The 27,621-nt window shown below is 35.3% G+C and overlaps 2 protein-coding genes across 3 annotated transcripts; one reads left to right on the top strand and one right to left on the bottom strand.

Moving 5' to 3' along the window:
* Positions 1-219: 219 nt before the first annotated feature.
* On the top strand, positions 220-13,657 carry LOC128170836 (uncharacterized). Its single transcript, XM_052836589.1, has 3 exons — positions 220-300; positions 480-490; positions 12,685-13,657. Exons 1-3 carry the CDS (start codon positions 228-230, stop codon positions 13,591-13,593), a joined length of 993 nt encoding a protein of 330 aa, XP_052692549.1. The 5' UTR covers positions 220-227; the 3' UTR covers positions 13,594-13,657.
* A 557-nt stretch (positions 13,658-14,214) lies between these two features.
* LOC128173403 (kelch-like protein 6) lies at positions 14,215-18,032 on the bottom strand. Of its 2 annotated transcripts, none has more exons than XM_052839072.1 (2): positions 16,994-17,154; positions 14,215-16,415 (listed from the first exon to the last, which is right to left on the bottom strand). In XM_052839072.1, the coding sequence occupies exon 2, from the start codon at positions 16,365-16,367 to the stop codon at positions 14,616-14,618; it is 1,752 nt and encodes a 583-aa protein (XP_052695032.1). In that variant the 5' UTR covers positions 16,368-16,415; positions 16,994-17,154; the 3' UTR covers positions 14,215-14,615. The 2 variants fall into 2 exon arrangements, with proteins under 2 accessions (XP_052695032.1, XP_052695031.1); XM_052839071.1 differs by lacking the exon at positions 16,994-17,154 and adding an exon at positions 17,597-18,032 and having other exon boundaries at positions 14,216-16,415.
* Positions 18,033-27,621: the final 9,589 nt, after the last annotated feature.

Raw genomic sequence — 27,621 nt, 5'->3', positions numbered from 1 at the left:
GAAATGGGAACTTGAACTTTTCATACCTTCTCCTAATAAAAGCTTCAATGGCTACATGTAACGAACGGTAACGGTGCAAGCTGATTTCACAAAACACCCTCCCTTTTCATGTCCGACAACGCATAGGTACATGTTACGGAATATGTATGAATATGATTATATGAACAAGAGTAAGAAACAATCAATACAGACTGAACCCCTTCACCAGACCTGCTTCTAGTCCAAACATGGCGAGTCCTTGTATTTCTCTGGTCCCTGTATGCATTCTTCTTTCTATCTCTCTTCTCCCGGTTCTGTCTGGCAAGTATCAATTTTGCTTATACTTATCTTTATTGTAGATAGGTTAAATATATATGAAAATACCTAAATATTTATATTTTGTTAACCCATCTTATTTTACTACTAGTATTTATTGAGGGATATAAAATTTAACCCGTTTTGCCTATAAAAATTAATTGGATATTTTTTTTTCTCATCAGCTCGCTACGTGGTAAGTGCAGTTACACTTTCCCTTTATTTAGATATGGTCCCATGGTTGGAAGAACATAAATTGTGAAAGAAAATATATATATTAACTGATAGAATTAGTACTTTTATTGATGAACATTAAGGGGGATATGAGGCCATCTTGTATATTTGAAGATAGGAATGTAATTATTTCTTGAACCGGCTTGTTTCTGTCCGAAACTGGTCAAAAACGTTGCCAAAAGATACAAAAGCATTAAATATGAAGTCATACATCCCATTTTGTTTGAAAAAGTATGCATACAAGAACATGACAATGTCTTTTTAATGACCCAGAACAGCTGACGGACTGCGCAGCTACAGACTTATTTTGATTATTTAAAAATCTGAAAAAATTATGAAGGGGATCATTGATATGCTCTCTACAACCATTTGTTGAGGAAAACTTTGAATTTTGCTCATTTAAGTTGTATCTTTGTCAGACACAAGCCAGTTCAAGAAATGTTTACATTCTTAGCCTCAAATGTACAAGATGGCTGCACATCCACCTTAAAGTATAAAAATAATACCTTGTATGCCTGGGATTTGGAACCGACAATATATATATATATATATATATATATATATATATATATATATATATATATATATATATATATATATATATAAAGCACTGAATAGAATCAACAACACTAGGCATCTTTAAAGCGATCGGCGACAGTAGCAACACCTTCTTTAAGAATGTGAACAAATGTTTATAATGTAGCTGTTCTTTTTTATAGTTTCTTAAGTAGTTTAGTAGTAGCTTTAGATTTTGTTTTCTTTGTTTTGTACTCATGTAATTTATTTTTTGGTCCTGAGGAAGGGACTTGTTGTCCCGAAAATTTGACAATTTCTATTGTTCGTGTCGTTAGCCATTTTTAGTGCTTTTTATATATATATATATATATATATATATATATATATATATATATATATATATATATATATATATATATATATATATATATGCAGTAAATCAATGAATATAGTTATGATAGAAAAAAAAGATTAACTATAGCTAACCACAAAAAAAAAATTAGGACCACTCGACATGTAAAGTAACAAAAGCAAGAGCGACCGATTAATAAATAGTTCAAGGCAACACCTAATAAACAAAGTATGCAATGGTGAAACTGTGTAACTACTTGTGGAATGTGTTAGAGGCTCCAAACTTCCTCATTGTCCGATTGTTATCCAAAGTCCACTGCTTCAAACTGTTATAAAACACTTAATGTCTATTGATATTTTTTAGCAAAAATTTTGAATTATTATCAAAAAAAATTATTATAAAAAATAAATCATCCCCAGAAACGGAAGGCATTGTCGGACGCATATCCAGGTAGTAGTTCTCTTTCTTTTTAATTGGGGGGGGGGGGGGGGGTCAGTGGGTCATTATAATGATGTTTATTCAGAAGGTTCAACTTAGGCAGTTACTATTAGTTACAAGTATGCTATATTTAGACTTCCTCAAGTCTAAAATTGGGGGGGGGGGGGGGTGAAACCCCTGACCAAGTGCCCCCCCCCCCCCCAGTTAAACGTTTCTTGTAAATAACCTTTGATATATTGATCTATTTTCAACAAACACCAAGAGTGTCATTTTGTTAAAACAGGAATATAAGTATCACTATTGTAGAAGTGATACTATTATAATAATAGAAGATTACGATCAGTGGGATATTTCTAAATTTGTTTTAATGGAGACCAACAATAGTATTGTACTGTTAACATATTACATTTGGCAGTGTATTCTATATGGCGTTTTTAGGCGGAAAACTGTGTCCGCTAAATTAAGCACATCGCCAAATGTAAAATAAATAAGTAGATGAATAGGTACATTCAGAAATGCGCTAAATCAAATTCACGCTAGCTTGTTGAAAAATCATATTATCGTCAAATATCGTACACGTTAAAAATAGTACGTTAACTTTACAGTAGTTTGATAGGCCTATAAATGCCTTACCCCTAAAGTTCCGCGCAACAACACCTTTCTTTTTTCAGAAAAGTACATAATTATACTTTCTAGCTGTGCGGATTCTCTAATTACTGCCAATTTATTTCCTTTGGCTGAGAGAGACGCCGTTTTTGAGCCAACACGATCATGTATACATGCATATGTTGAAAACAACTTTCACGTGAAATAAAATGAATTTTTAAGATAAAAACTCATTGAAGGGCAAAACTTCGGTATCTATATAATGGTTACCAGAAAAGACGACCCACATGCATATGCCTAATTGTGATTTTAAAAACGCCAGTAGGAAGCTTGGAAAAGAGTTATTACACAATTTACCACTGTCAAGTTAAAAGTTCATGCAAAATGCAGAAAATATAAATAAACTAGAGCAGAGCTCGTGGCAAAGCCACGAGTAGGTCTTCCGTTGTTGCTGCGAGTTGAAAATGTATGTGATATGGTGTCAATAAATTATAATGACTAAACTTTCAGTTCTGCTTTTGTTATAAAAATGTGTTGTGATTGAAAGCCTGTATATAAAACGTGTTTTGAAAAAGAAAGAAAGAAAATGTTTAAGGAAAACTATCTGTCGAACACAGTTTATGTAATCGTTTCAAACATTTTTTTAAAAATGAGATGTTTAATGGGGAGTTAAATTTTCAGAGGGTAGCAAGCATTGTTACATGTACTCATGATTCATGTCAGAAATTGTGTTTTTGGGGAGTTGATTTTAATCATCTCTCCTATGCAGTTACTCTAGCAAACCGAAACTGAAACTGTGTTTGCACCTAAGCACAAATCATCGCCGCTGACAAGACTTCGTTCTTGAAAATAATCGATAAATTCTATGTTATATACGCTGAAGCATTTTTTAAAGGAAACTTATTTATAAATACCTTGGAAATAGTCAGATTTTTAATGGTACGAACAATTAGAAGTTTTTTGTAGTCGTCTGTATTTCTACGCCAGAGTTCAATATATAGTTTCGTTCAACCATCGGCTGTCTCCTTACATCTCCGGCAAGTAGAGAGTCAGTCTATATTTAGAGGTCGCATCATCAAGCTATCACGTGACCTGGTATCTCTTACTTGTCGGAGATTAACGGAGACAGCCGAAGATCTGGTTGAACGAGACTAGAGTTCATTATTGGTTGGATCCATACAATTTTTGAAATATTTGGAATACCAAAACACAGTTTGATGAAATCAATTCTATTTCAAAATATAACACAACATGATTCATTAGAGGTTTTCTCGAAATTCTTGTCGGAAAAGTCAGAGAAATCATATTATAAAAATGTGCATAATTTAAATGCAGATTACAAACTACTTGCCAAGCAAACTAGCATATCGTTGATTTTAAAATAAATAATATTCGATAAAATCAACTCCCGTCAGTACATCAGTACTTTGATTTAAAAACCGAACCCGCCTACAAAACACGTAACCTTTTCTGTAAGATAACTTCTTTATTTAAAAATATTTCTAAATTTTTTAAAACTATGTGCAAGTTTAGAATTGTTGCGTGATGACAAAATTTACAGACCCTGAAACGTACTACTCAACAAAAACGTGCGACTTACGTGCGACAAACGTTTCGTGTAGACCGTTTAGCGTTTCGTGTGATTGTGAAGCGTTTCGTGCAAACCGTTTACTGTTTCGGGCAAAGCGTGTAAATCGTTTCGGGCAAAGCGTGCTAGAACCGCGTGAAACATTCATCAGATTTCATTTGGAACTCTCTGACAATTTAATTGTTTCAAAATGTCGCCCGTGTTTTACATTACTTTAAACTGTTTGTGATTGGCAAAACTCTTTTGTACATGTAGATATTTTAATGAAAAAAATTCTACAAGAAATGATGAAGCTTTTAATAGGCATTTCCTCCAGAAAAGTTGTTACGAAGTGTTTTGACTGACTTTTGTCCATTCAGATTGTAGAAGGCGGAGTTGAGACAATACTGGTCGTGACTTAATTTGAGAGAGAGAGAGAGAGAGAGAGAGAGAGAGTGAGAGAGAGAGAGAGAGAGAGAGAGTTAACTGGTTAATGGAGTAAATTATAGATGACGCATGTGAGTGAACTATCTATCAACAATAGTTATCGTATAAAGTGAAAAATCACGGTCTATAGTATGTCCCAAGTTATTGTTTCCATCAATTTTTGATGATTTTTAATAAAAATACACATACCTGTGAAAGAAACACAACTGAAATTGATGAAAGGGAATATATCAATATATCTTTATTGAACAATTTTCACTCATTCTTACGGATATTTATAATGGGAAATGTTTACATCTTTTCTTCATTCGGAAGTATTCGGGATACCTCGCGCAATTTTTTAACGTTATCATCCGGGCTTATCAATGGCTGATGCAATGCAAAATCCCCTTAGACTTTCAATATTGGGATGTGTATTGAAACCTGAAGCGGTAGAGGGGGCGTTTCAACACATAATCTGGACATTTTTCATATACATGTAAGTGGATGAACGTAGTTTGAGCACTAAGGTATTTACTATTATTGAATCATATATTGAATATATCAAGCAAAAAGTGGTGGAAGAAAAAACTCGGGACATAGTATAGTATATCTTATAAATTTATGAAACTTTGAAGTGTTTTGAAATTCTTTAAGCAGGGAACAACGATATCTAGATATACATCAGTAATAGGATAAGGTAATGTCAAACATCGAAGACTGTACGAATATTTAAGAAACTGTTTTTATTACAAGTGTTACCGTTAATAATCAAATCAAAGTTTGACGAATCTTTCTGGAATTAAACATAGGTTGTAAATTTACTTTGTATAAAAACTTTCTTCACGGTTACTCAGTGTGAAACATTCTTTACCTTAGACGTTTTACTTTTCCACTAAGCATCCGCCTTCGTTGCCTTTCCTTTACACTACATCTAAATTCATCATGTTCATAAGTGATCATTCGTTCGCATTTCAAAATATTTAATGTCCGTATTCTCGGACTCCATGCTCGGAAATTTAGTTGGATATAAGCTACGTCATTCTTATCCATGTGCATGTTGTCACAATTTTCACAATCGTTTTTAAAACGCTTTAAAGTTATACAATATAGGATATACATGTAATTTTTATATACAGACTTTAATTAATTTGTTTGCAAGTTTATAACTAATGATTATTCCTTTATCGGCACCACTTATAATCTCTCTCTCTCTCTTTTCTTTCTCTCATTCAAGTCACGAGCGGCAATGTCTTAACTCCGCCCAGCTACGATCTGATTGGACAAAGGCCAGTCAAAACATTAGGTATAAACTTTTCTGGAGTAAACCCCTAAAAACGCTTCAATGTACTTCGCTGTAACTTAAACGATCATGTTTTTATAAGCATATATATTTTTTTATTTATTTACATCGATAACTTTTACTGAGACCATTTGACTGTGTACAAGCAGGACACATAACCTCGGACATCGGGTGTCTTCTGCACCTGGCTGAACCTGTCAATCAAACTCTGTGTATTTGTTTTCATTGGATTGTCAAGCGTCTCTTTTTTTTTGTCAATAGCCAATGGAAAATTAATGACTTCAAGGTAATCGGAATCAGTATTTGATGAAGCATACAATTTAAATTACAAAAAATTTATTAATTATCTGAAAATTATTTAAACCACTGTTAACGGAAAACAAAGAGTCTTAGAAGTAATTAACACACAGGGATTTGCCTACAATGTACACAGTCATGCAATTACTAGTAATTATTATGGGAATCTTTACGCATGGTATTTAATTCGAACAGATTATAATAATCTATACACTGTACGCCGTTACACATGTACGAAGCGCCGGTAATATATACGAATATTGAGTCAAAAAATTAAATCATTTTTATTTCTTGTTCTTTTCAATACAATGTGAAATTACTTTCAGAAAAAAATTCCGAAATACTAATTACAACTTTCTTTTTTGTGTAATCATTTGATTTTTTTCTGAGGTACATGTATATATATGTACAGAACATACTTATTTACGAATGATACGACATAGGAAAAAATAATCGGTTGTTCGTAGAACATTTTTATCTTACGAATGTGACTAATTTAATTTTAAATATTTTTCAACATTATCAATGTAAACAATATCAGGTGTATTTACTGTTTGTGTTTTTACATCGTAATCTCTGAAACCAATAAAAATACTAATGTTAGCAGAAAAATCAAATCCCGCCGAATACTGAAAAACCGATTTCAGTTTGCAATCATACGGATTTTTGGTATTGATTATTGAGTTACGGTAACTTTTTTTCTGGATGATTTTATTATTTATTATTTTATGTAAAAGCACAATGTCAACTGTTACTCAATTATATAACAATTGATGACCTGGGGCTATATATGTTCAGAGCTGTGTGCGCTGAAGCGACACAAGATTCTCGGTCGCACGTGGCGATTGAATTTACACAGACTGACCGAATAAACAAACGGGTAGGAAAGTGAAACAAAATGTTACACATGAAAAGAAGCCACCAAAAATGATTTTCGATAGATCTTGACAATTAAAAAAATCCAGCGCGAACTCCTGTCAGCGGGACGGGAGGGGGGGGGGGGGGCAGCAATGAGTTCGCTTCTACAAAGAAACGAACGATATGTGACCGATAGAATCTAATCTTAAGTTGTTTAAAATTCATGTGAAAATTTTAAAAAAAAAATCATCGAATGCCTCAATTCAGGACATTTTTTTTTATCGTGCTAGCACCTACCGCAAACATGTTACAAGGAACTTTGATTATAATTTGATTTTTAAACTACCTTGTACGCTATCTATAAATCAATGCTTAATCAACTGTACAAGTTTAATGAATTTATCTTTTCATCTTTCTTTTCATCCTAAACGAATATACTAGTTGAAAACATAATAAAATGTAGTTGTGTCCGTGCAAAATATGAAACATGAACGCGTGATAAGGTACATGTAGAAGAACACGAACCGACCGCGGATTACTTGTCCACTCGCGCCGGTTCTCCTCAGCCATGTGCGAGGGACGATCACCATTTAAAGCTTTACTATTTGTGTGTGTGTGTGTGGGGGGGGGGGGGGGGGGGGGGTGATTTAAAACATTATTTGTACAGTGTTTAAAATATTTTACATTAACAAATTTAACTAACCATTAATTTATGTCTTACGATGTGTACGATTTGGAGTAATATCGCTCATTAATATTCATTTACACTCAAATGTTCAATTGAATAAATACAAGATGGAGTTCCCGTTTTTACGGCTATATTAACTCAAACACGTTCATATGCATGTAAGTGTGCGTCGCGGTGTGAGAATCTTGTCTATTAAATAACCGCTTAATTACCGCTAGGTAGTGCAGCCGTGGCTGATCTCATCGGCCGTGGGCGAAGGATATATTACGTAAAGGTACATGTACAACGCACAGACAGGCACAGCTCAGAACCCAGGAAGATTTGAAAAGAACATACTCTATCAAATAGAAGTTATTTATTTTAAACTTAAAACCCATAATTGATCTGTGTCTATTATTGCTTTAGATTGAGAATGACATTGCCTTTATTAATTAACTGAACGATTTCTTAATTGACACCCAATCGTTTAATCCATAAAAAATTATGTGTAATCAAAACGAAACCAATTCTTGAGTTCGCGGCTAAATAAACTCATACATGTATATGAGAGACACAGCTCTCGTGTATTAGATAACCGCTGACCGCTAGGTAGTCCAGCCGCGAGCATGGTGACCGATATTCTCGGCCGCGGGCGAGGGAGAACTTACGTAATGGTACACATACACACAGCTCTGATTCAAGGTAGATTTTAAATGCATGGAGTTCATAAATAAAATGTAATGCATAGAGTTTTTTAATTCCATATTTTGTGGTTTACTAGAAAAGAAAAAGAATGTTTTGTTTTCCAATTGCCGTTTTTAATGATTGTGCACTATAAGAACTTAGCAACAATGACTTAAACTCCTAAAAAAAAGGCATGTACTCCAACAAAAAAAAATATTCTAATAAATTATTGCCTCCTGTATAAACCAGCATACTTTCTGCGGCAACTTTATGCCAGTTGTACGCACATAGACTTTCGTTTACTTGTCAAATGAAAACAGGTACATGTCAACATGTAAAGCTTTTTACACTCATACTACACAAATCACTTACAAAATAATATTGTTACGACCTTTATGAGATCCCAACAAACAACTTTTTCAGCAACAACCATATCAAAATCCTTACCGTTTTTGAGTTATAAAGCAAACACTTTTAGGGGCTATTGGCCCTTAATTTAAGGGTCCAGCCCTTTTTTATTGGTGTCAAATAAAAGCCCTTGGTGTTCTGCACAACTTTTATTCTACATGTTTTAACAAATTATTTTTCGTTTAAAAGATATAAAGGAAAATATGTCTAAATTTTTGCAATTTTTTGAATCCTGTTTTTTGACCCCCTACCTTTTTCTAAATAAGGAAAGTAATCGAAAAACAAAAACCGATGTGCACCACTACAATGTCTCTGCTATTCAAATTCGTTGGATTCCCATTCCCTGCTATCATAGTCTCGGAGCCTTTGTCTGGAAACAAAAGGCCCTAAAAATTTTTAAAAGGGGAATAACTCTTTAACGAAAAGGGAATTCTAAATTTTATGAATTGCTTAAGATAGTGTTTTGTAAAGTACATTAGCCCTGCAAATTTGAGCAAAAACCGTTCAGAAATGAGCAAGATATGAAGCCTCAAAGTTCGCGTCTAGGAAACAAAAAAAAAAAAGAAAAACTAGAGCAAAGCTCGTTGCAAAGCAACGAGTGGGTCTTCCGGTAATGTCAAAAGTAAAGCTAGAAGTTCCTGTAAGAAGCAGGGTTCTTAAACCAACAAACATAAGCAATTAAGACAAAAAAAATCGAATTATTCTTGGTACGAGTTAACAAAATCCTACTGATTCCAAGTACGAATTAACAAACTTTATCGATTTCAAAAACGAATAAGCAAAACAAATCCGAATGTGTAAAAGTACGATTTAACAATTATCGAATAATTTTAGGTACGAGTTAATTTAACTTTGAACATAAAACTATTTTCTTAACCAAGAATGTGGAATCAAAATTTCCGGAAAAATCAATTTTTAAACCCCTTTATCTCTGTATTGCATCATCCGATTTTAGAAAGGATTTCAGTTTTAAATTATGAATAATAAACTCTTATTTCCTGCGTTATGATTAATAACAAATTATCGCCCAAAAATAAGTTATTATGAAGACTTTGTGGCCCTTTTGGCCCCTTATTTGAGAGGTCAGCCCCTTTTTCTTGATATCAAATGAAAGGTCTTGTAAATATAAACATATTTTGTTCAACAAGTATTCACGAATTGTTGACCGTTCTAGAGATATCTGAACAATTGTGTTTTAGGGGCCGACCATTAAACTCCTTACCAGGGCCACCGACAAAAATGTTTTAGATCGCATATCGTTAAGAACATTTTTGAGCAACTTTTCTTCTACAATGCTTTTCAAAATATGACCCCCTTTCCATATATTAAAGACCAAAGTTTTGGACATCTGGTCCCTTGAAACCCTTAATTACGTATCATATGACATAGGTATGGTACCGTATAGATAAACAGATGTACAATGAACATTTTTGGTTCTATAATTGATAACAAATTATTTTTCAGTAAAGAGTTATTGTAAAAAGACTTTACAGCCCTCTTGGCCCCTTATTGGAGGGGTAAGCCCCCTTTTCTTGATATCAAATAAAAGGTCTTGTAAATATAAACACATTTTGTTCAACAAGTGTTAAGAAATTGTTGACCGTTCTAAAGATATCTGAACAAATGTAATTTAGGGGCCGACCCTTTAAATCCTTAATGGGGCTACCAACAAAAATTATTTTGGTAGCATATTGTTAAGAACATTATTCTAAGCATTTTTTGTACTACAATGCTTATCAAAATATTTCTCCTTTTCTAGATATTATAGATCAAAGTTTCGGACTTCTGGCCCCTTAAAGCCCCTAGTTACGTAACATATGACTTAGGCATGGTACTGTTTAGATAAACAGATGTACAATGAACATTTTTAGTTCTATAATTGATAACAACATATTTTTCAGTAAAGAGTTATTGCAAAAATACTTTAGAGCCCTCGTGGCCCCTAACTTGAGGGGCCAGCCCCTTTTTACTGAAATCAAACAAAAGATCCAGATAATCTGAACAACTTTTGCATTACATGTCTTAACAAAATATTTACAGATTAAAAGCTAGGGCCGAAAATGTGCGAAAATTTCGTGAAAAAAATTGGTGCCAATTTTTGAGCTCGGGCGAGCTTCGCCGCCTTGCGCATTTTTCAAAATGTACAATAAATAGGATCATCTACAGACATTCATCTACTATCCCTGAAAGTTTCACGTTTCTATCGCAAGTAGTTTTTGAGAAGTTACGTGGACAAAATGGTCCTTAAAAATTCACTAAATCCTCAAAATCTCAAACCGGAAGTGACGTCATCAGCGAGGTTTTTTTAAATATCAAGTTCTTTTAATGCTCAATGCGTCCTGTAAATTTCATGCAAATCGGTGGAGTAGTTCACGAGAAATAGCGTTCGAAAAAAGTCAGAAAAAAAATAAAAAATAAAATAATAACTAGAGCAAAGCTCGTTGCAAAGCAACGAGTGGGTCTTCCGTTAATGTCGAAAGTAAAGCTGGAAGTTCCTGTAAGAAGCAGAGCTCTTGAACCAATAACAAGAGTAACTAAAATAAAAAGATGAAAAAATCGAAATATTCCTGGTACGACTTAACAAAATCCGAATGTTTTTAAGTACGACTTAACAAAACCCTTAACAAAAAAAAAATCCGAATGTGTTCAAGTACGACTTAACAATTATTTTTGGTAAGAGTTAACTTTACTTTGAACATTACACTATTTTTTAAACCAAGGACGCGGAAACAAAATTTCCGGAAAAATCAATTTTTTAACCCCGATATCTCTTTAATGCATTGTCCGATTTTAAAACGGATTTCAGTGTTAGATTCAGCTTAATAAGCTCTATAAAACACATATTCATTTTTGATTTGATCAGAAAATTCATTTTTTCGAAAAATTTGTTTCACTTCCGGTTTTGACCGGAAGTGACGGATTTTTATTTCCAGCCTTATTGCACATGTAAATTGCCAATGTCATAACCACAGAAAATTTCAAGACTCTATCTTAAAGCATTTTTGAGAAATGTCGCGGACAAAATGACTTTTTTTAAAGTTTAAAAATGACGTAACGTCAAAACGGAAATGACGTTGTTATGGAAACTTTAACATCTTTGAGGCATTATAATTGCACATAATCCCTGAAAGTTTCCTTTAAATAGGTTGAATACTTTTTGAGTTATGAAGTCGAAAAGGAGTCAGAAAAAAAAGAAAAAGAAAAAAAATAATAATAAAAAGAAACCGAAGAAAAACAAGAGGGTCTTCCGTTGAAAACGGAAGACCCTAATAAGGAAAAGAAACAATAGAATAACAAGAGGGTCTTCCGTCGGAAACGGAAGACCCTAATAAGAAAAATCTTAACCCGCACAATAATAGAAAGGTCTTCCGTTTCCAACGGAAGACCTTAATAAAACCAATAGTCGATAATGAAAAAGAAGAACAACAAACATGGTTAAAGACAAACGAAAACCAGGTCTAAGCTGTTTAAAAAAAGAAAGTCAATGTTTAGAGCAAAAAAAGTTTTTCTTGCATAACATAGTAATGAAACTGGAATTCCAAAAACATCTCTTCCTTGATTGTTTGACAGTCGCATCAATACATTTAATGAGTGTATGATACTTTATATATACTTGTAATATTCTGTTACATATGTATTCACGTGCACCATGGGAAACTGACAAGGTCGATTAACAGTACAATGCTGATAAACTGCTCTCAAACAATCGTTTCCTTTTGTTACAGATAATTTAGCGATTCAATTCGAGTTGATGTTTTTCACTTGTAAATAAAACACATTGTCAAGTACAAATCATTAAAACTTTAGTGTTTCATTTCAAAGGGCAAAATTTCCCAAAGTTTACCGATCCTGCAAGATCTTTCTATTTATTCCACAGCTTTCCTTCAGTGTATAGGTCATGTTTTTAAACACGCATTATTAAAGATAAAATTACGTTATTTCATTTTTTTTTTTTTTAGAATTGCTTAAAAGTTTTATTAAATTATATGATGATAATTTAAGAATGTAATGAACTTTACATCATTTGTTTTCAGAACAGCGAACTGCCGACCATTTTGTCCCGCACTCCCCTTCTAATAAGACGTGTCTATGAACCCAAAACACTCTATCCACACACTCACTACATACCACAAGGTACCATCCCTTTCCACGGGAAGTCCAAAACAACTAACGGAGAAGTGGTCGGGAAATTCCATGGCGGTGTTTTCAAGGGAAAGTACTGGTCCAAACATTTCTCCGGAACCTTACGTAAAAACTATGGAGGGAGGGCTCTAAGTGACCGGTATGAAGGAAACAAGAGTTTGTATCAGGGGCAAGTCATGGGTAGATTGAAAGACAGAGGCTGGTACAGGGGCTTGTATAAAACTTACAGCAAAATCACATATTACCGAGGACTGCCAAAAGCACCGAAGCCACGGAGATATAACGCAATCGGCCGCAAGCTTGTGTGGCCGGTTCAGAGAATATATTCGCCATTCAGCGCCTATACCGGGTATTATTCAGGGCTCAACAAGTACCCAAGATCTCCGTATAGGTTTTACAAAAAGTTCACTAACTATCCGCGGTACACGGGCAATCGATTTTCTACGTTTAGGAGCATCAGCGCACACTCTCGGAAGCTCCCGTACCCTGCTTATGTACCCAAACGGAACGGAACGCCAAAAATTCCTCATATTACACTGGTTGCTAAGAAACATCGACTAAAGAAACAGTTCAAGCGGAACTATTTAAGAAAAGGGTCAAAATTCCCGACTTTAAAAGTCTCTCAAGTAAAAATTCGAAAATTAATACGAAATAAGAGTAAAAAGAAACCGAGACGTGGAAAAAAAGGAAAATCATCCAAAAGCAGACGCGAGTTCATCCGAAAGTTTGCCAAGAAATTAGAGAGAACCCGAAAAGAAGCTAAGCAGAAAGCAGTTTTGAAGAGAGTAATAAGCATATAATGTGGAGAAACTGCATCGTTTTATGTTTGTTAAATTGTTAAGAATAAAGATGTGGGTAAATTAGCATTGTATGTTCATTCTCTCTCTCTCTCTCTCTCTCTCTCTCTCTCTCTCTCTCTCTCTCTCTCTCTCTTTCAGACATAGTTGCATCATTAAAATATTTATCACGTTTTCAAAGAACTCTTCGCGTTATTACAAATTAAAACCTGGTATTCTAGCGTGAAAGACAGTACACATATTCTGTTTTAAACAGAACAAAATATTACGTAAAATATCAAGTATTTTAAGCATCTAGATAAAATCAACAAATATTAGTCATGTTGAGAAATAAGTTGATGGTTTTGTTTTACATTTTTTTTCCTATGGATTTCCTCCTTATTTATATTCCAAAATGCCACTCCCTTGATTCTTTTGTAAAGGTGTTTTTAATCGAAGCTTTACAAACGATACTGCAAAATGATATCTTAAGAACCTCTTAAAGATTTTATCCCATTATGCAATTACATCACATAATTGCATGCTCATGCTTTAATGAACACATATTCATATTCGAGGAGCATTATCTCTCTCTCTCTTTCTTTCTCTCTCTCTTTCTATATATATATATTTGCTTATGAAAGTAAATCATATTTATTTCTGACGCCTTCTCGGTAACGGTAAATATTATATGTGATAACAATTAAAAGTTTACGGCATGCAACAAGGTATCTTCATTATAAAGACTTCGAACAGAAATAACAAAGCTATGCACTTTAATTAATGTCTCGGTTTGATATTAATAATATGTCCCACACCGTCACAAGTACATTGTCCTTACCACCACTCTTAATTATAAAATCGTTCTCAAGATTGAATCCCTTTATAACGGACGCCGGTGAATAATGTTGAGAGATCCCACTTAGGCAACACGTGTCGAGTCTGATTAGAAAAACCACAATCACGTGAATCACCGGATCCGGAAGTGAGGAAATGCAATATTGCAATCTTATTTCCCACCATGCACACAAAAATAAAATCTGCAATTAGCAGGCCGAGTCCGCTTTCAGGGGAACTAGATGGTCTTTGGGTATATTAATTTTCACACAGCCGTCCACTAACCGCGGGGTGAAAAGCACGTCCCCCAGGGTACGGCACTCCATGGTATCTGTGTCACACTGCAGGAAGTCGTTACAGGGCTTGGTGTTCTCTATCACCCCGCCAATAATAACCACTCCCTTGTTTTGTTCCACGACGCCGAAATGCGTCCTCTGAAAATTCTCGAACCGCGCAACGAACTTGCACGCCGCCCTCGAATCCTCGCTCTCTTCGAAATATTCGATCACTCGACCGTCGTACAGAACGAGAAACATTCGATCGTTGAACACACAAGATCGAGTCAGTTTACACGCCATTGGTATCTTGACCGTCAGAATCACACAGGTCTTAGTGTTGACGTTATAACACTGTATAACAGACGTATCCATTCGGCTATTCTCCTCGCCGCCGAAAGTGTAAATGTTTTCATTTCGGTAAATCGCGGCAAAACAGCTCACAGGCGTAACGAGTTCTCCCGCGGGCTCCCAGCTTTGATGGGAGATGACGTATTTCTCCACGCTTTTCAACATCTGATTCCCGACCCCCCGGTCACTATCGTAACCCCCCAGAACGTAAATGCCGTCGGTGACAGCTACGCATGCGTGCCTCCGTCGGCCATTTAACAAGGACGGTAACTCTGACCAGACGTTCCGATTGACGTTATACCATATAAAACTGTTTTGCTTCATGCCTCCGCCGGTGATGTAAATGTCATTGCAGTAAGTCACAGCGGCAAACTCGATGCCCGGATCATAAGGAAGAGAAGCCAGTTTAAACCAAGTCTGTTGTCTGAAACTGTAACAGTACGTGGATGTGGAGCGCGTGTAAGGTGGCTTTGTTGCCTCGCAACCTCCCAGAACCACCAGCACGTTTTCTAAACTAGATGTTGCGCGTACCCGTGCAACCTTTGTTGCCATTTCGTGCTGCCGGGCTGGGAGAAGGTGGTAGTCTTTTACAATATTGATAAGATCTAGACAATTAGGATCTTTGGCAATTTCTGGCTTTCTCTCCAATTTGACGAGGTATTCTGTCCTAACGAACGCAAGTCTTACTTCTTGTAAAAATTCACACATATGATCTGCATGTTTTTTGTTTTGGTCCAACCAATAAAATATAATGTTACACAAATCTTCCTCGGATGCGACATTCAAGTTTTCTTGCCTTATGATTTCAATTATCTCCTTCGGGTCCAGGTGATAGAAATCAACCAACTTGGACACTTTTCCGAAGTTGTCCAGAATGTGTCTGAAAGCTGCGACTTTTATGATTCGACAGTTGTTTAAAACGGACACCTTCCACAAATGGATACAGTTCTCAGTATCAATGTGTGGTTTGAGATACGTTTCACACAATTTCTGCAGCGCTCTGATTTGTAGAAACGCCGATGTCTGTAAGAGAGCGATGGCCGATTCGACTTCGAGTTCGATTTCCCCTGTGTAAATAAAGTTCATGGCTTTCTTGAAAGTCCTCGGTTCCATCTCCTCAATCACGACAGAACCGGTCAGGCTTTCTTTCATCCCAGAACCAAACATGGAGTCAAAGTAAGACGACATTGTCGCGAGGACCGCCTTATGGCACAGAAAAGTCTCGTTTTGGACCTGGATTGTGACGTCAGAGTGGTCCCCGCTCAGCCAAAGGCGCTTCAGGCCCACGAAGAACGTGTTGATGTGATCTTCCCTCATATCCAGCTTGCCTGACATTCCAGCGTTTTTGTTTTCAGGGTCTCACTTATATAAACCGACCTCAACCTGGAACGGATGTTGATGTTAATGTATATTTATATATAAATCATTTACGTGTATGTATAATTTTGAATTCAATTTGGAATTCACTCAGCATTTCCTTTTTAAAAATGAAAAAAAATGTTAGCAAATGCGGAAACTTTTTTCAAGCATTGAAATAAATAATTGTCGTTTTATAGGAACATTAGATATAGGAATGTTTTATTTGGTATTATTTATTGCCTTAATAGTACTGCATGCCACGTTAACATTTCGTACATTGTAACTTCGCCTAGATTGTAACTTTGCCTTAAAAAAGTGTGATTAGTCAATTTTGTATTTCATATGAAAATTATAAATATTAGTTTAACAAATGAATGTTATCGATATTATGCGGGATAGAGGATAATAAAATTGAGATAGTCGCAAGGGAGGGGAAGGATAAATGCAAATAATTTAAACCATTAAACTCAATTTTGTCGTATCGTTTTATATGAAGACAATTTTTAAGGCAGAAAAACTATTAAAACACAAATACAGAGAATCGGTCATTTCCTGCTTATATAGGAAACTACGGAGAAAAAAATGTCCCCTGTTAATTATACCTTGAATATTTCTGTTCGACAAAGTCCATTTATAAAGTTGTGTAACATGATCCAAACGACACATGAAGGAATAAAGAGAGGGAAGGGAACCCGATACTGCCGTGATTCATTCAACTTGTACGGAAACGTCCGCGTGTGCTTGGCAATAGCTCAGAGTTAAACTTCAAAAGCGTTTCATTTTGCCACATTTATATTGCATTACATGGAAACACCTCTCATATACATATTTAGTGCAAATTTTGTTTGCGACATTAACCGAGAGCGTAATAGGGATAAATTAGGTCGCGCCACATAAAGTGTCTGCCATTAAAGCTATCAATGTACATGTATTAAGTCCACTTACAATTCGTATGGTTTCAATTCACCACACCGAGTTCAGAAATGAAAATAAAAATATTCACTAAAGGTGTTTTCAAACTAATCGATGTAATCTCAGTTTTGTTCTAATCTAAACATAAGTTCGATTACGGTTTCAAAGATATTATTCATTGTGATTAGAAAACGGGTACATTACGTACACAAATAATGAATTTGCAAGTCATAGCGAAGGTGATAAAATATATATGTACAAGCTTCCATTGTTAAATATTTCACAATACCTACCTTGAGATCAATAGCTCCCTATTTTGTTCCTTCAAACGTTGAACTGAAAGCAAACTTACACATCGTTTCAATGTGTATACAAGTTAAAAAATGTTCCTCATAATATCAAGTCATCGCAAAATTTACACACCGCTGAGTCGGCGCTGACGGGGGACATAAATGCAACAGCCCAACCGGCCCGGCCCGACATTCCATCAAATGAACGTTCCAAGAGTTTCGTCGATTGTTATGGTCGTCATTTTCCCCTTTAAACAAGGTCTTAAGAAATCTGTAAAATGCTCAGTGTAAGCTACTACACACGCGGTGCCCCCTTTACTGAGTGTCTCTTCCTGTATGGAAGATATATCGTTAAGAAATATTAGTGGGGGTTGTCTGATATCGATGTGTACCACGTTAGTGTATATCTATCCAGACCGCGGCATAGGTGTTCATTCATCCAACAGCAAACCTGTTTGAAATGTGTATATTTAACTGGGTCGATTTTACTGCACTTAAATCACAGGTGCAAAACGAAGAAACAGCTGTCAATATGAACAATGCGCTTGTTGAAATCAAGGTATAGATGTAGTTTTTTTCAAGTTGAATGTTTCGATCGATAAAACAGGTTTCTGAATTTAAAATTGTCACGTTGCACGAGGTAAAATGTCGTTTAACTAGACAAAAAAAAATATATTTTGGATTTCTGTTAAAGATAAGACACAATAAATGGATTTAAATTTTAATTAACACGTGTCCTAGGCTTGTTGTGTCTCGATTCAAGAACGCATTGGATTCCAGTCCCTCAAAAATCAACGTTTCATGCATACTAGAGTATTTAAAGTTGTAGTATGTATGTCTAAATTTTCTTAAATTTTCTTTTATATTTAATTACAGTACTTTGATTAAAAACAACAGCAATCTAAGAAATATTTTATTATTTGTCTTTAAAACAAACCACAATACATATATTTTTTCATTCCGACATAAATAATATTGGCAACATGTTCCATGGCAACGGATCGAGCAATTGATATACAATTATTTAACCATCAAGAGCAGATTTCGAGGATAACATAACATATATAATTATGATTATCATTATAAAAATTATATGTATTTGTTGAGAGGCATTGTACAATGTAGATACATGCAAGTTCATTGAGATGTGGTCGTATAACGTTTTCAGTAATTTATGCATTCCTAGCTGTAATCCTTCCATCATGCATTTTTGTTTCATAAATATTTCGACCAGCATGTACCCCCTAGAGGGAGGGGGTAGGGAGTTCCCACAGAAAATTAAAACTAAAAAGATTAGATAGATTATTATCGAAAATAGACCTCTTATTCCCTATTCCACTCCCCCCCCCACCCCCCCCCCCCCCCCCCCGGAAAACAAACATATCATTCGTTCTATCTCAGGAAAGAAAATCTTGCATTGTGGTATACATAAAAGAATCCATTTGACTCTCAAACATGCTTTCATAACACAACAATATCTGAATATTTTGTAGAGTTCACACTACATACATTTTAGACCAAAAAAAAATAATAATAAACGCGAGCAGAAATGGAAAGCCTGCAATATATTTTTTTTTTCTTCTTTTTCCTATTAAAAAAAATGCCAGTAAGTAATAAGTATCCAGGAAGGAAATTTGATACAAACGAGATCGCATTATTGCATTACACGGAAAATCACTCTCAGATATCTGGACAAAATCATGTAAGTCTTAAAGAGGCTCAACATAATTATCAATCAGATATGTCTAAAACTTTAATGTTTGTATAATTGACTGTTTAAGGAGAGAGCTTAAATTGGCAGATTGCCGGACGCTCCAATCCTTAATATTTAATATTTTACTTTATAAAATATTGTTAAGATTAAATCTAAAATAAATGTCTAAAAATTATGAATATTTTATCTTAATTCATAAACTATAGCTCAGTAAATAAAACATTCCAGATATGTTAACTTATTCTTATATAGTCTAAAATAGCCTCGACCATTGGGCCCTCTACATAAAATAGAAATGTTATATACATGTACGTTATCCATATCCATATGTGTATTAAAGAATAAGATATATCAAAGGGTCCTTGACTCCGATTAAATACTTATTTGAAATATTTCTTTATCTCATACGTGTGGTGTATACTACCCGTTTGATAAACCTTTGCTATATCAAACGGGTGATGCTTTATCAAATACTTCCGGTCCGAACTATTTTTGACACAACACCCCCCGCTTCAATGCTTCAGTGATTTGCTAGTACTTTCAACATAACCATATCTACTACATAAATTGATATAAAATGGATTTTGTCAAAGACTTAGATTACATATATGAAGAAAAAAAGATAACTGCGTATCATAGGCGTCGGAACCCGGGCTAATTGCAGGCACGTAGCATCGTTTTCGAAAGTGGGGGGGGGGGGGCAGACCCATCCAAAAAATCTTGACAAGCAAAAAAAAAAAAAGGGAAACTTAAAGTTTCCAAAAATCTTCAAAATCCTTAATCCGTGTGTGTGTGTGTGGGGGGGGGGGGGGGGGGGGGGGCTCAACTATACTTCCCAAAAAAATTTTTTACTACTCATTTCCTTATTTTCATATCACCTTTTTACTAACTTCCAAAAAAGTGGGGGGGCCAACTCCATTTTGATTCATTTTTTTATATGTAAATTTTAAAAAATTCGTTGCTGCGAGAAAAAGTGTGTGTGGGGGGGGGGGGGGGGGGGGGGGCAGGCCCCCCCTGATGCTACGTGCCTGAATTGGGGGGGGGGGGGCTAAAAATTATTTCAAAGTTTATTTCAGTGAAACTTTATATTAAAACAGTAAGATTTACCTCAGAACTGACGTAATAAATTGTATTGCGCAAGGTCACAATAACCGCATAACACAACATTGCATCATCGTTTTTAATCTTTGAAAAAAAAATCAATTCGGGTCTTATAAGTGACTGTCTCAAAAGCTTCATAATATAAATCAAATTGTATGAGATATATATTTAGAACATCTATAATTGTGTGATTTTATATTTGCTTTATCCAACTCGTTGAAATGGTTATATTCGCTAGGCAAGCCTCGCGAATATATACACCATTTCAACTCGTTGGATAAAGCAAATATAAAGTCACATAATATAGATATCCTCTATTTACAAAACTGTTCGAAAAATAAATACGTGTCTTCCTTGTATCGTAAGCTGCTAATGTAAGAATTATAGAAGGGTGTTGGTTAAACTGTGTGAGTTATCACGTCACAACAGAAAAAACAGTGCGGATTAAGTGCATTAAACACCTGAAAATGTTTTTAAGGACAAAAAATCTTAGAAATTCCACAGCACCTTAAAAAGAACACCGAAAACAATTTTGTTCAGGATATTATCTGACGGAAACAAGGAATTGAGCTTAACAAGCATTTTCCGCATATGATTGTCGAGTCGAATTAAAATCAATAATTACGGAAAGATTACCATAAAAAAAGGATGCGTATTATGTCAAATGTAACAGCACAAAAACTGGTACACAGATTAAAAATATAAAAATCATTCCAAATTCCAACGCGAACTCGATTATCTACATGTAGTACATGCAGTACGTGTACTCAATGTGCAACGGGGGAAAATCTTCTTTTTTAATCTATTTGTACATAATTTATCAAAATGGTTTTTTTTTTCAAAATATAAACGAAATATCCGGTTATATTCGCCATGACCTAATTGTGCTTACTCGCAAAGCAAAAAATACAATATACAGAAAATGAATCTGGGTTATCTAAAAACAAAATGACAGCCGCAAATAGAAAATTATCCATACTTGCAAATTTCGTGACTTCCGAAAAACCCGAATTTATGGCGCAAGGTACAAGGAAGTGGAACATTTTTTGGTTGTCGCAATTTCAAAGTACGTCTGATTTCTATTGGTAGTCTGTCTATCTGGGAAAAAAGGTATATAGCGGACATCGCAGATAAGGAAAACAGATTGGTTCATAAATCTTGTAAATTGTTTTTAAAAATTATTTAAATAAACTTTGGGACACTGTACAAACAATTTGATTCAATTTCTTTTTTAAAAGTGATTGCTTTATATTTCTTCTCCATAAGACACGTCTCTTTAAAATATTTTATCCATAGGTTTAAAAAATATGAACAAAAGATGTTTTTTTTAATTACATAAAAAATATTTTATTAAAAAATTTAAAACATCTTGTTGACATTACTGGACATGGTTTATTAGATATTTATATTATGCATTTATTCACATTAAATTTTACACTCTACAGTGCGTTACTTGCAACCAAAACATATTTTCCACCTTTTCCGAAAAAATACAAACAAATTCGTATAACAAATTAAGGGCAAATATCCTTCTTTGAACAACGCAATCTTACTTTAGAAATGATACTCTAACAATCCATAAAATAAAATGTTGGTGTAGCATTCCACCTTAAGCTACAAAAATGCTTGTCAGTAGTCTTTATTTTTTTCACGTACATCTAATGAAAAATGTTACGACCTCAAAAAAGTCCACAAAGAGTCAAGTTTATAACTTCTAATGAAATGATAATTTTCATAGGTATTTAGATGAACAAGTATATTTTCAATGACTTCACAATGCTTGTTATCATATCAGATTGCTAACAGGGGTTGTTGGAATGTCAATCTCGAATTCCATTCTAATGGAAATTTGGAAATTATGAGGTGTCAACAATACACGACTGTGATAGAAAGACAAAAATAGAAGTTTACAAAGCGTAGACTATTAATATCCCGTATGAATTTTCACAGAAAATCATTATTATTATTATTATTGGGAAGAGGAACATGAAGAAAAGATGTTTTCCTCTTCGCAACAAATAAAATTGTTTGTATTCTTATGAAGCAGAATTTATTAAAAAATTTGTACGTGAAAAAAAATAAATCACTCGCTGTGGCCTTCAACTCAACATTCAGGTATATTGACGACGTATTATCAATTAACAATTGTTATTTCCATACTTATGTCACAGGGTCGTTAAATAATAACGATCAAAGACTTGGATTCGTACTTTGCTTTTATATTAAATATGAAAAGAAACCTAGAAAACACAGAAAACACATTCACAACACAACACACACACGTTGACGAAAGACAATTACATGTACTACATATTAAATAAAATTACAAACACAATGGCTTTCCCAATTATAATACCGGTGATTTACCGACAATATCACTGAATATGATGTTACAATAATATGTTTAACAGTGATCTTACCAGGTATCCAGGACTTTAGATAATAAATAAATAACTGGATCTTTGAAGATCAGGAATAGAATATAACAGTAATTGATACTAGCGCCGTAAAGGGTAGAATCTGTGGGTACTGGATTTGGCGGGACTTGCGCTTATATAGTGAACGAAGTTAGTAAAACATGCATATTAATGAGCTAAAAGTCGTCTGTCATTGGTCAATAAGACTTATATACATGTACCTGGTCACTAAATCCTAAAAATGGAAAAACCACGTGTCTTATCACAACATTCACACATGCACTCATTCATACATACAGCAATGCGTTCTATCGGCAATGCGTGCTGATGAACATTAAATAAATAAATTAATATGAACTGTGACAATCTCCCCTGCTAAGGAAAATGGCTCCTGACATTTTATACAATAAATCATTGAATCACAATTTATAACAACAACAAACTACACGCAATATGATCAAAGTTACACATGAAATCAGACTTCATAAAACTGAAATCAAACTGTATGTGACAATCTCCCCTGAATACACTACACAAAATACACAGGAGTTATTTGATGACTCACCCACTCACCATACCTATCTGGTGGCCTAATCTGTCTGGTAGACCTTCGGAGAATTGGTGATTCTCTTACAGAAGGAGAGTGAAAAGACACATTACGATTCATCGTAGAAGGACTGTAAGAATTACCTGCATCTAATATGGATCTAGGAGTACTGGAATAGTTCTGATTTTGAGAATAAATAGAACTAAGGGGTGAATACCTATCAACACCTGGTGCAGCATTTACCCGTCTCTGGGGTATAACATAAACATTACCACCATCAGATGATCCAGAATCTGAATCCTCCGACTCAGACTCAGAACTAGACTGAAGAGAAACAACAGCATCAACCCTAGAAGATTTGCTTGTGAGGTTCTCTGGTTGTTGACAAGCTTTAGATTGATTACTGTGTTTGGGCAAAGTTGGGCTAGGTTTGCTCTGGTCAGATAATTTGGGAATATAGGAAATGGGGAGTAGCATATTTCTATGCAATGTCTTAGTTTTTTCATTCCCAAACTCTTTCCTAACCTGAAACACTGGGATGTCAGAATTGGGCTGATTTATAACTATATATGTATCTCTGGCCCACTTATCTGCCAGTTTGTTTTTGCCCTTTAAGCCAACATTTCTGATGAGAACACGGTCTCCGACATGAACGGTAGCCTCTCTTACCTTCGAGTCGTAGTGCGATTTATAGCGGTGAGCACTTTTATCTGCTTCACGGGAAGCTATCTTGTATGAGAAATCTAACCGCTTTTGGAGTTTTTTCGCATAGTTGTCATGACTACGAATTTTTTCCGCGTTAGAGTCTAACCCGAGGTAGGCATCGATTGCAAGACGCGGATGCCTGCCAAACATGAGAAAAAATGGCGTATAACCTGTACTATCATGTCTTGTAGCATTGTATGCATGCACAAGAGTACTTACATATGCTTTCCAATCTTCTTTTTGCTTATCTTCTAGAGTACCTAGCATTTTTATTAAAGTTTGGTTGAATCTTTCAACCATCCCGTTACCCATCGGGTGATAGGGCGTCGTTCTTGATTGCTGCACTCCTGCTAATCTGCACAGCTCCTTAATAACATTGCTAGTAAAATTTCTACCTTGGTCACTATGCAACCTGTTTGGAAAGCCATAATGAACTATAAAATTTTCAAACAAAATCTTTGCAGTGGTTTTCGCTGTTTGGTTTCTGGAAGGAAAAGCTTGTGAGTAACGAGTAAAATGATCTGTTATGACCAGGATGTTTTCAAAACCACCCTTACTTTTTTCCAGTCATAAATAATCCATACAAACAAGATCTAATGGTTGATAACTCTCTATAGAAACAAGTTCTGCAGAATTTTTTTCAGGAGTTTTGAACTTAATACAACGTTCACAATTTTTTACTCTTTCTGTGATTTCTAAAAACATTCCTGGCCAGAAAAACCTTTCTTTCATGAGTTGGATGGTTCTGTCTCGTCCGTGATGACCAAGGTTGGTATGCAGGAGTTTAAATGCTGTATCTCTGAAATGACTTGGTAAAACCAACTGATTAATCTTTTCATTCTGTAAAATAGCTCTTCTGTACAGTACACCCTTATCTAAAAACAATTTCTCTATCTCTCTCAAATATCTACAAACACCATCTGACTCTGCTTTCAGATCTGACTTTGCAAACCCGTACTGAACAAGCTCAATAACTCTCTTTATTTCCCTATCAAAGGACTGTTCTTTTACCCAGTCAATATTGGAGAAGACACATGAGTTTTCAGAATGAGATTCATTTGGTTCAACAGAAAAAGAATCTGATTTACTTGAAACATCTACCCCTATAAGCATGTTAGTACTTGCAGTCATACATGATGATGGTTCCTCCTCCTCTGAAAGGAATACATTCTCAAAATAAGGGCAACTTTCACGGTCTGCCATATAAGCACTGCAAATAGACTGGATGACCTTGGGACTGACTTCTACTTCCTCTGTTGGTCGTCTAGACAGGCCGTCTGCATCAGCGTTGTTTGTACCCTTCCTGTAGAAGATTGAAAACTGGAAGTTACTGAGGGCTGCTAACCAACGGTGGCCTGCAGCATCAAGCTTCGCGGTGGTTAAGACATAGGTGAGTGGGTTGTTGTCAGTTACCACATCAAACTTGTTGCCATAGAGATAGTCGTGAAATTTATCGGTGACAGCCCATTTTAGCGCAAGGAATTCTAGCTTATGAGCTGGATAATGTCTTTCACTGTTCCGCAACCCACGACTTGCATAAGCAATTACTCTCTTCTCACCATTCTGTCTCTGGTACAACACAGCACCCAAACCATTACTGGATGCATCTGTGTGAAGGATAAAAGGCTGGTCAAAGTCAGCATAGGCAAGGATAGGTGGTGACATCAATTTCTCCTTGATGCACTCAAACGCCTTGGATTCCTCATCGCCCCATCTCCATGCTGTTGGTTTCTTCTTTCCAGACTTACCTTTGTTTGTAGAATGCCCCTTCAGTAGATCATTAAGAGGCTTTACAATTTTTGAATAATCCCGAACATACCTTCTGTAATATCCAGAAAAACCTAAAAATGTTCTAAGAGTCTTGATATTACTGGGAACTGGCCAAGTTGAAATTGCCTTAGTCTTTTCTGGATCTGTCTCTATGCCCTTCTCACTAACTACATGTCCTAAATATGTCACTCTGTCCTTAAAAAATTCACACTTCTTAGCTTTGAGTTTCAAGTTATGCTTTTCAAGTCTCTGAAACACAGCTGTTAGTCGGTCCATATGTTCGTCGAATGTCTGTGAGTAAATCAAAATGTCGTCAAGAAAAACTAAACATTTTGTTAAGTTCAACTCACCCATACAACTTTCCATAATCCTTTGGAATGTGGCTGGGGCATTCGTTAGCCCAAAACCCATTCTATTGCATTCAAAGAGACCTACACCACTTACCGAGAAAGCTGTTTTTTCTCTGTCTTTTTCGTCTATTTCCACTTGCCAGTAGGAGCTTGTGAGATCTAATTTGGTAAAGTATCTGGAACCAACCAACCTGTCAATGGTATCGTCGATGCGTGGGAGGTTGTAAGCATCCTTTACAGTTCTGGAGTTCAGTTTTCTGTAATCAATGCAGAACCTCAAGGTTCCATCCTTTTTCCTCACTAGCACAATATTGGAGGAGTAGGGACTCTTGGAAGGTTGTATGGCTCCTACGTCCAACATCTCCTTAACATGTTGTCTAACTTCGTCATACATACCTGGGGGAATACGCCGATATGGTTCCTTAAAAGGTGTGTCATCTGTCAATTTAATTTGGTGCTTGAGTAAATCCGTCTTCCCAATATCTGTTGGACCTTCAGAAAAAAGATGTGTCCAACTTGACAGAAACTGTCTTACCTGACTTGCTTGTGCAGCAGTAAGGTTGTCCTCTGAAATCTTAATATCCAAGTCCTGTAGAGATTTCTTAGATTTACTGCTAATACCCAATTCAGAAGAGTCTGGGTTCCAAGTATCAATGACTTTAACCTCATGTAATGCACATAAAAGTGATCTAGGAGGAACATGTACAATGGAAGCAGATATATTACACACTCTAACAGGTATGGCAACAGTATTCTTACACTTGGTAAGGGAAACAACTCTTGGACAAATAACAAGACCACCTGAGAGAGAAGTATTGACTTGTTCAGTCACAGCTGATTCAATGTTTCTGACATTTCTTACTATACCTCTTATGACTTTGGTTTCATTTGGTGCTATCTGGATGGCATACTTGTTCGTTGTCTTTACTGGCCTTTCATCTTTCAAGCTGTTAAATGCTACTCTCCACTCATCTGGGACATCTTCATCTAATGTCTGTTCATAAGTATTCCTGCAAATACGAATGAAATTAGTTCCTACAATAACAGGCACAATTTTTGAATAATTAGTCTGAGGAACTACAAGAGCAGGTATAGCATAAGATGAGTTACCAAAACAGGGTACACAAATTTCTAACTCTACATAACCACTGTAAGGTAGCAAACTGCCATTGGCACTTTGAACATTCAGTCCAAGTTCTGACATATCATGCAAAGTTGGCATAGGATTCAAACATTTGAAAAATTCTTCTGAAATGCATGTTACCATAGAGCCTGAATCAATCAGTGCTTTGGTCTTGACACCATTGATAAATATTTCAGTATCATTGGATTCACCAACTAATCTAGAAAATAAACTGTCAGTATTTTGTTGATTTGTTGTTCTGGTAGGGCTTTCATTAATTGCATCCTCTGTTTGCCCCACA

Source organism: Crassostrea angulata, chromosome 2 (assembly GCF_025612915.1).
Source record: "Crassostrea angulata isolate pt1a10 chromosome 2, ASM2561291v2, whole genome shotgun sequence".
In the NCBI taxonomy this organism is placed as follows: Eukaryota; Metazoa; Mollusca; class Bivalvia; order Ostreida; family Ostreidae; genus Magallana; species Magallana angulata.
The sequence above is the reverse complement of the archived record's forward strand: the minus strand, read 5'-3'. Positions and strand labels throughout refer to the sequence as shown.

Coding starts and splice junctions, on each gene's coding strand:
- LOC128173403 (XM_052839071.1), bottom strand. CDS start 16,367: ATGTCAGGCAAGCTGGATATGAGGGAAGATCACATCAACACGTTCTTC.
- LOC128170836 (XM_052836589.1), top strand. CDS start 228: ATGGCGAGTCCTTGTATTTCTCTGGTCCCTGTATGCATTCTTCTTTCT.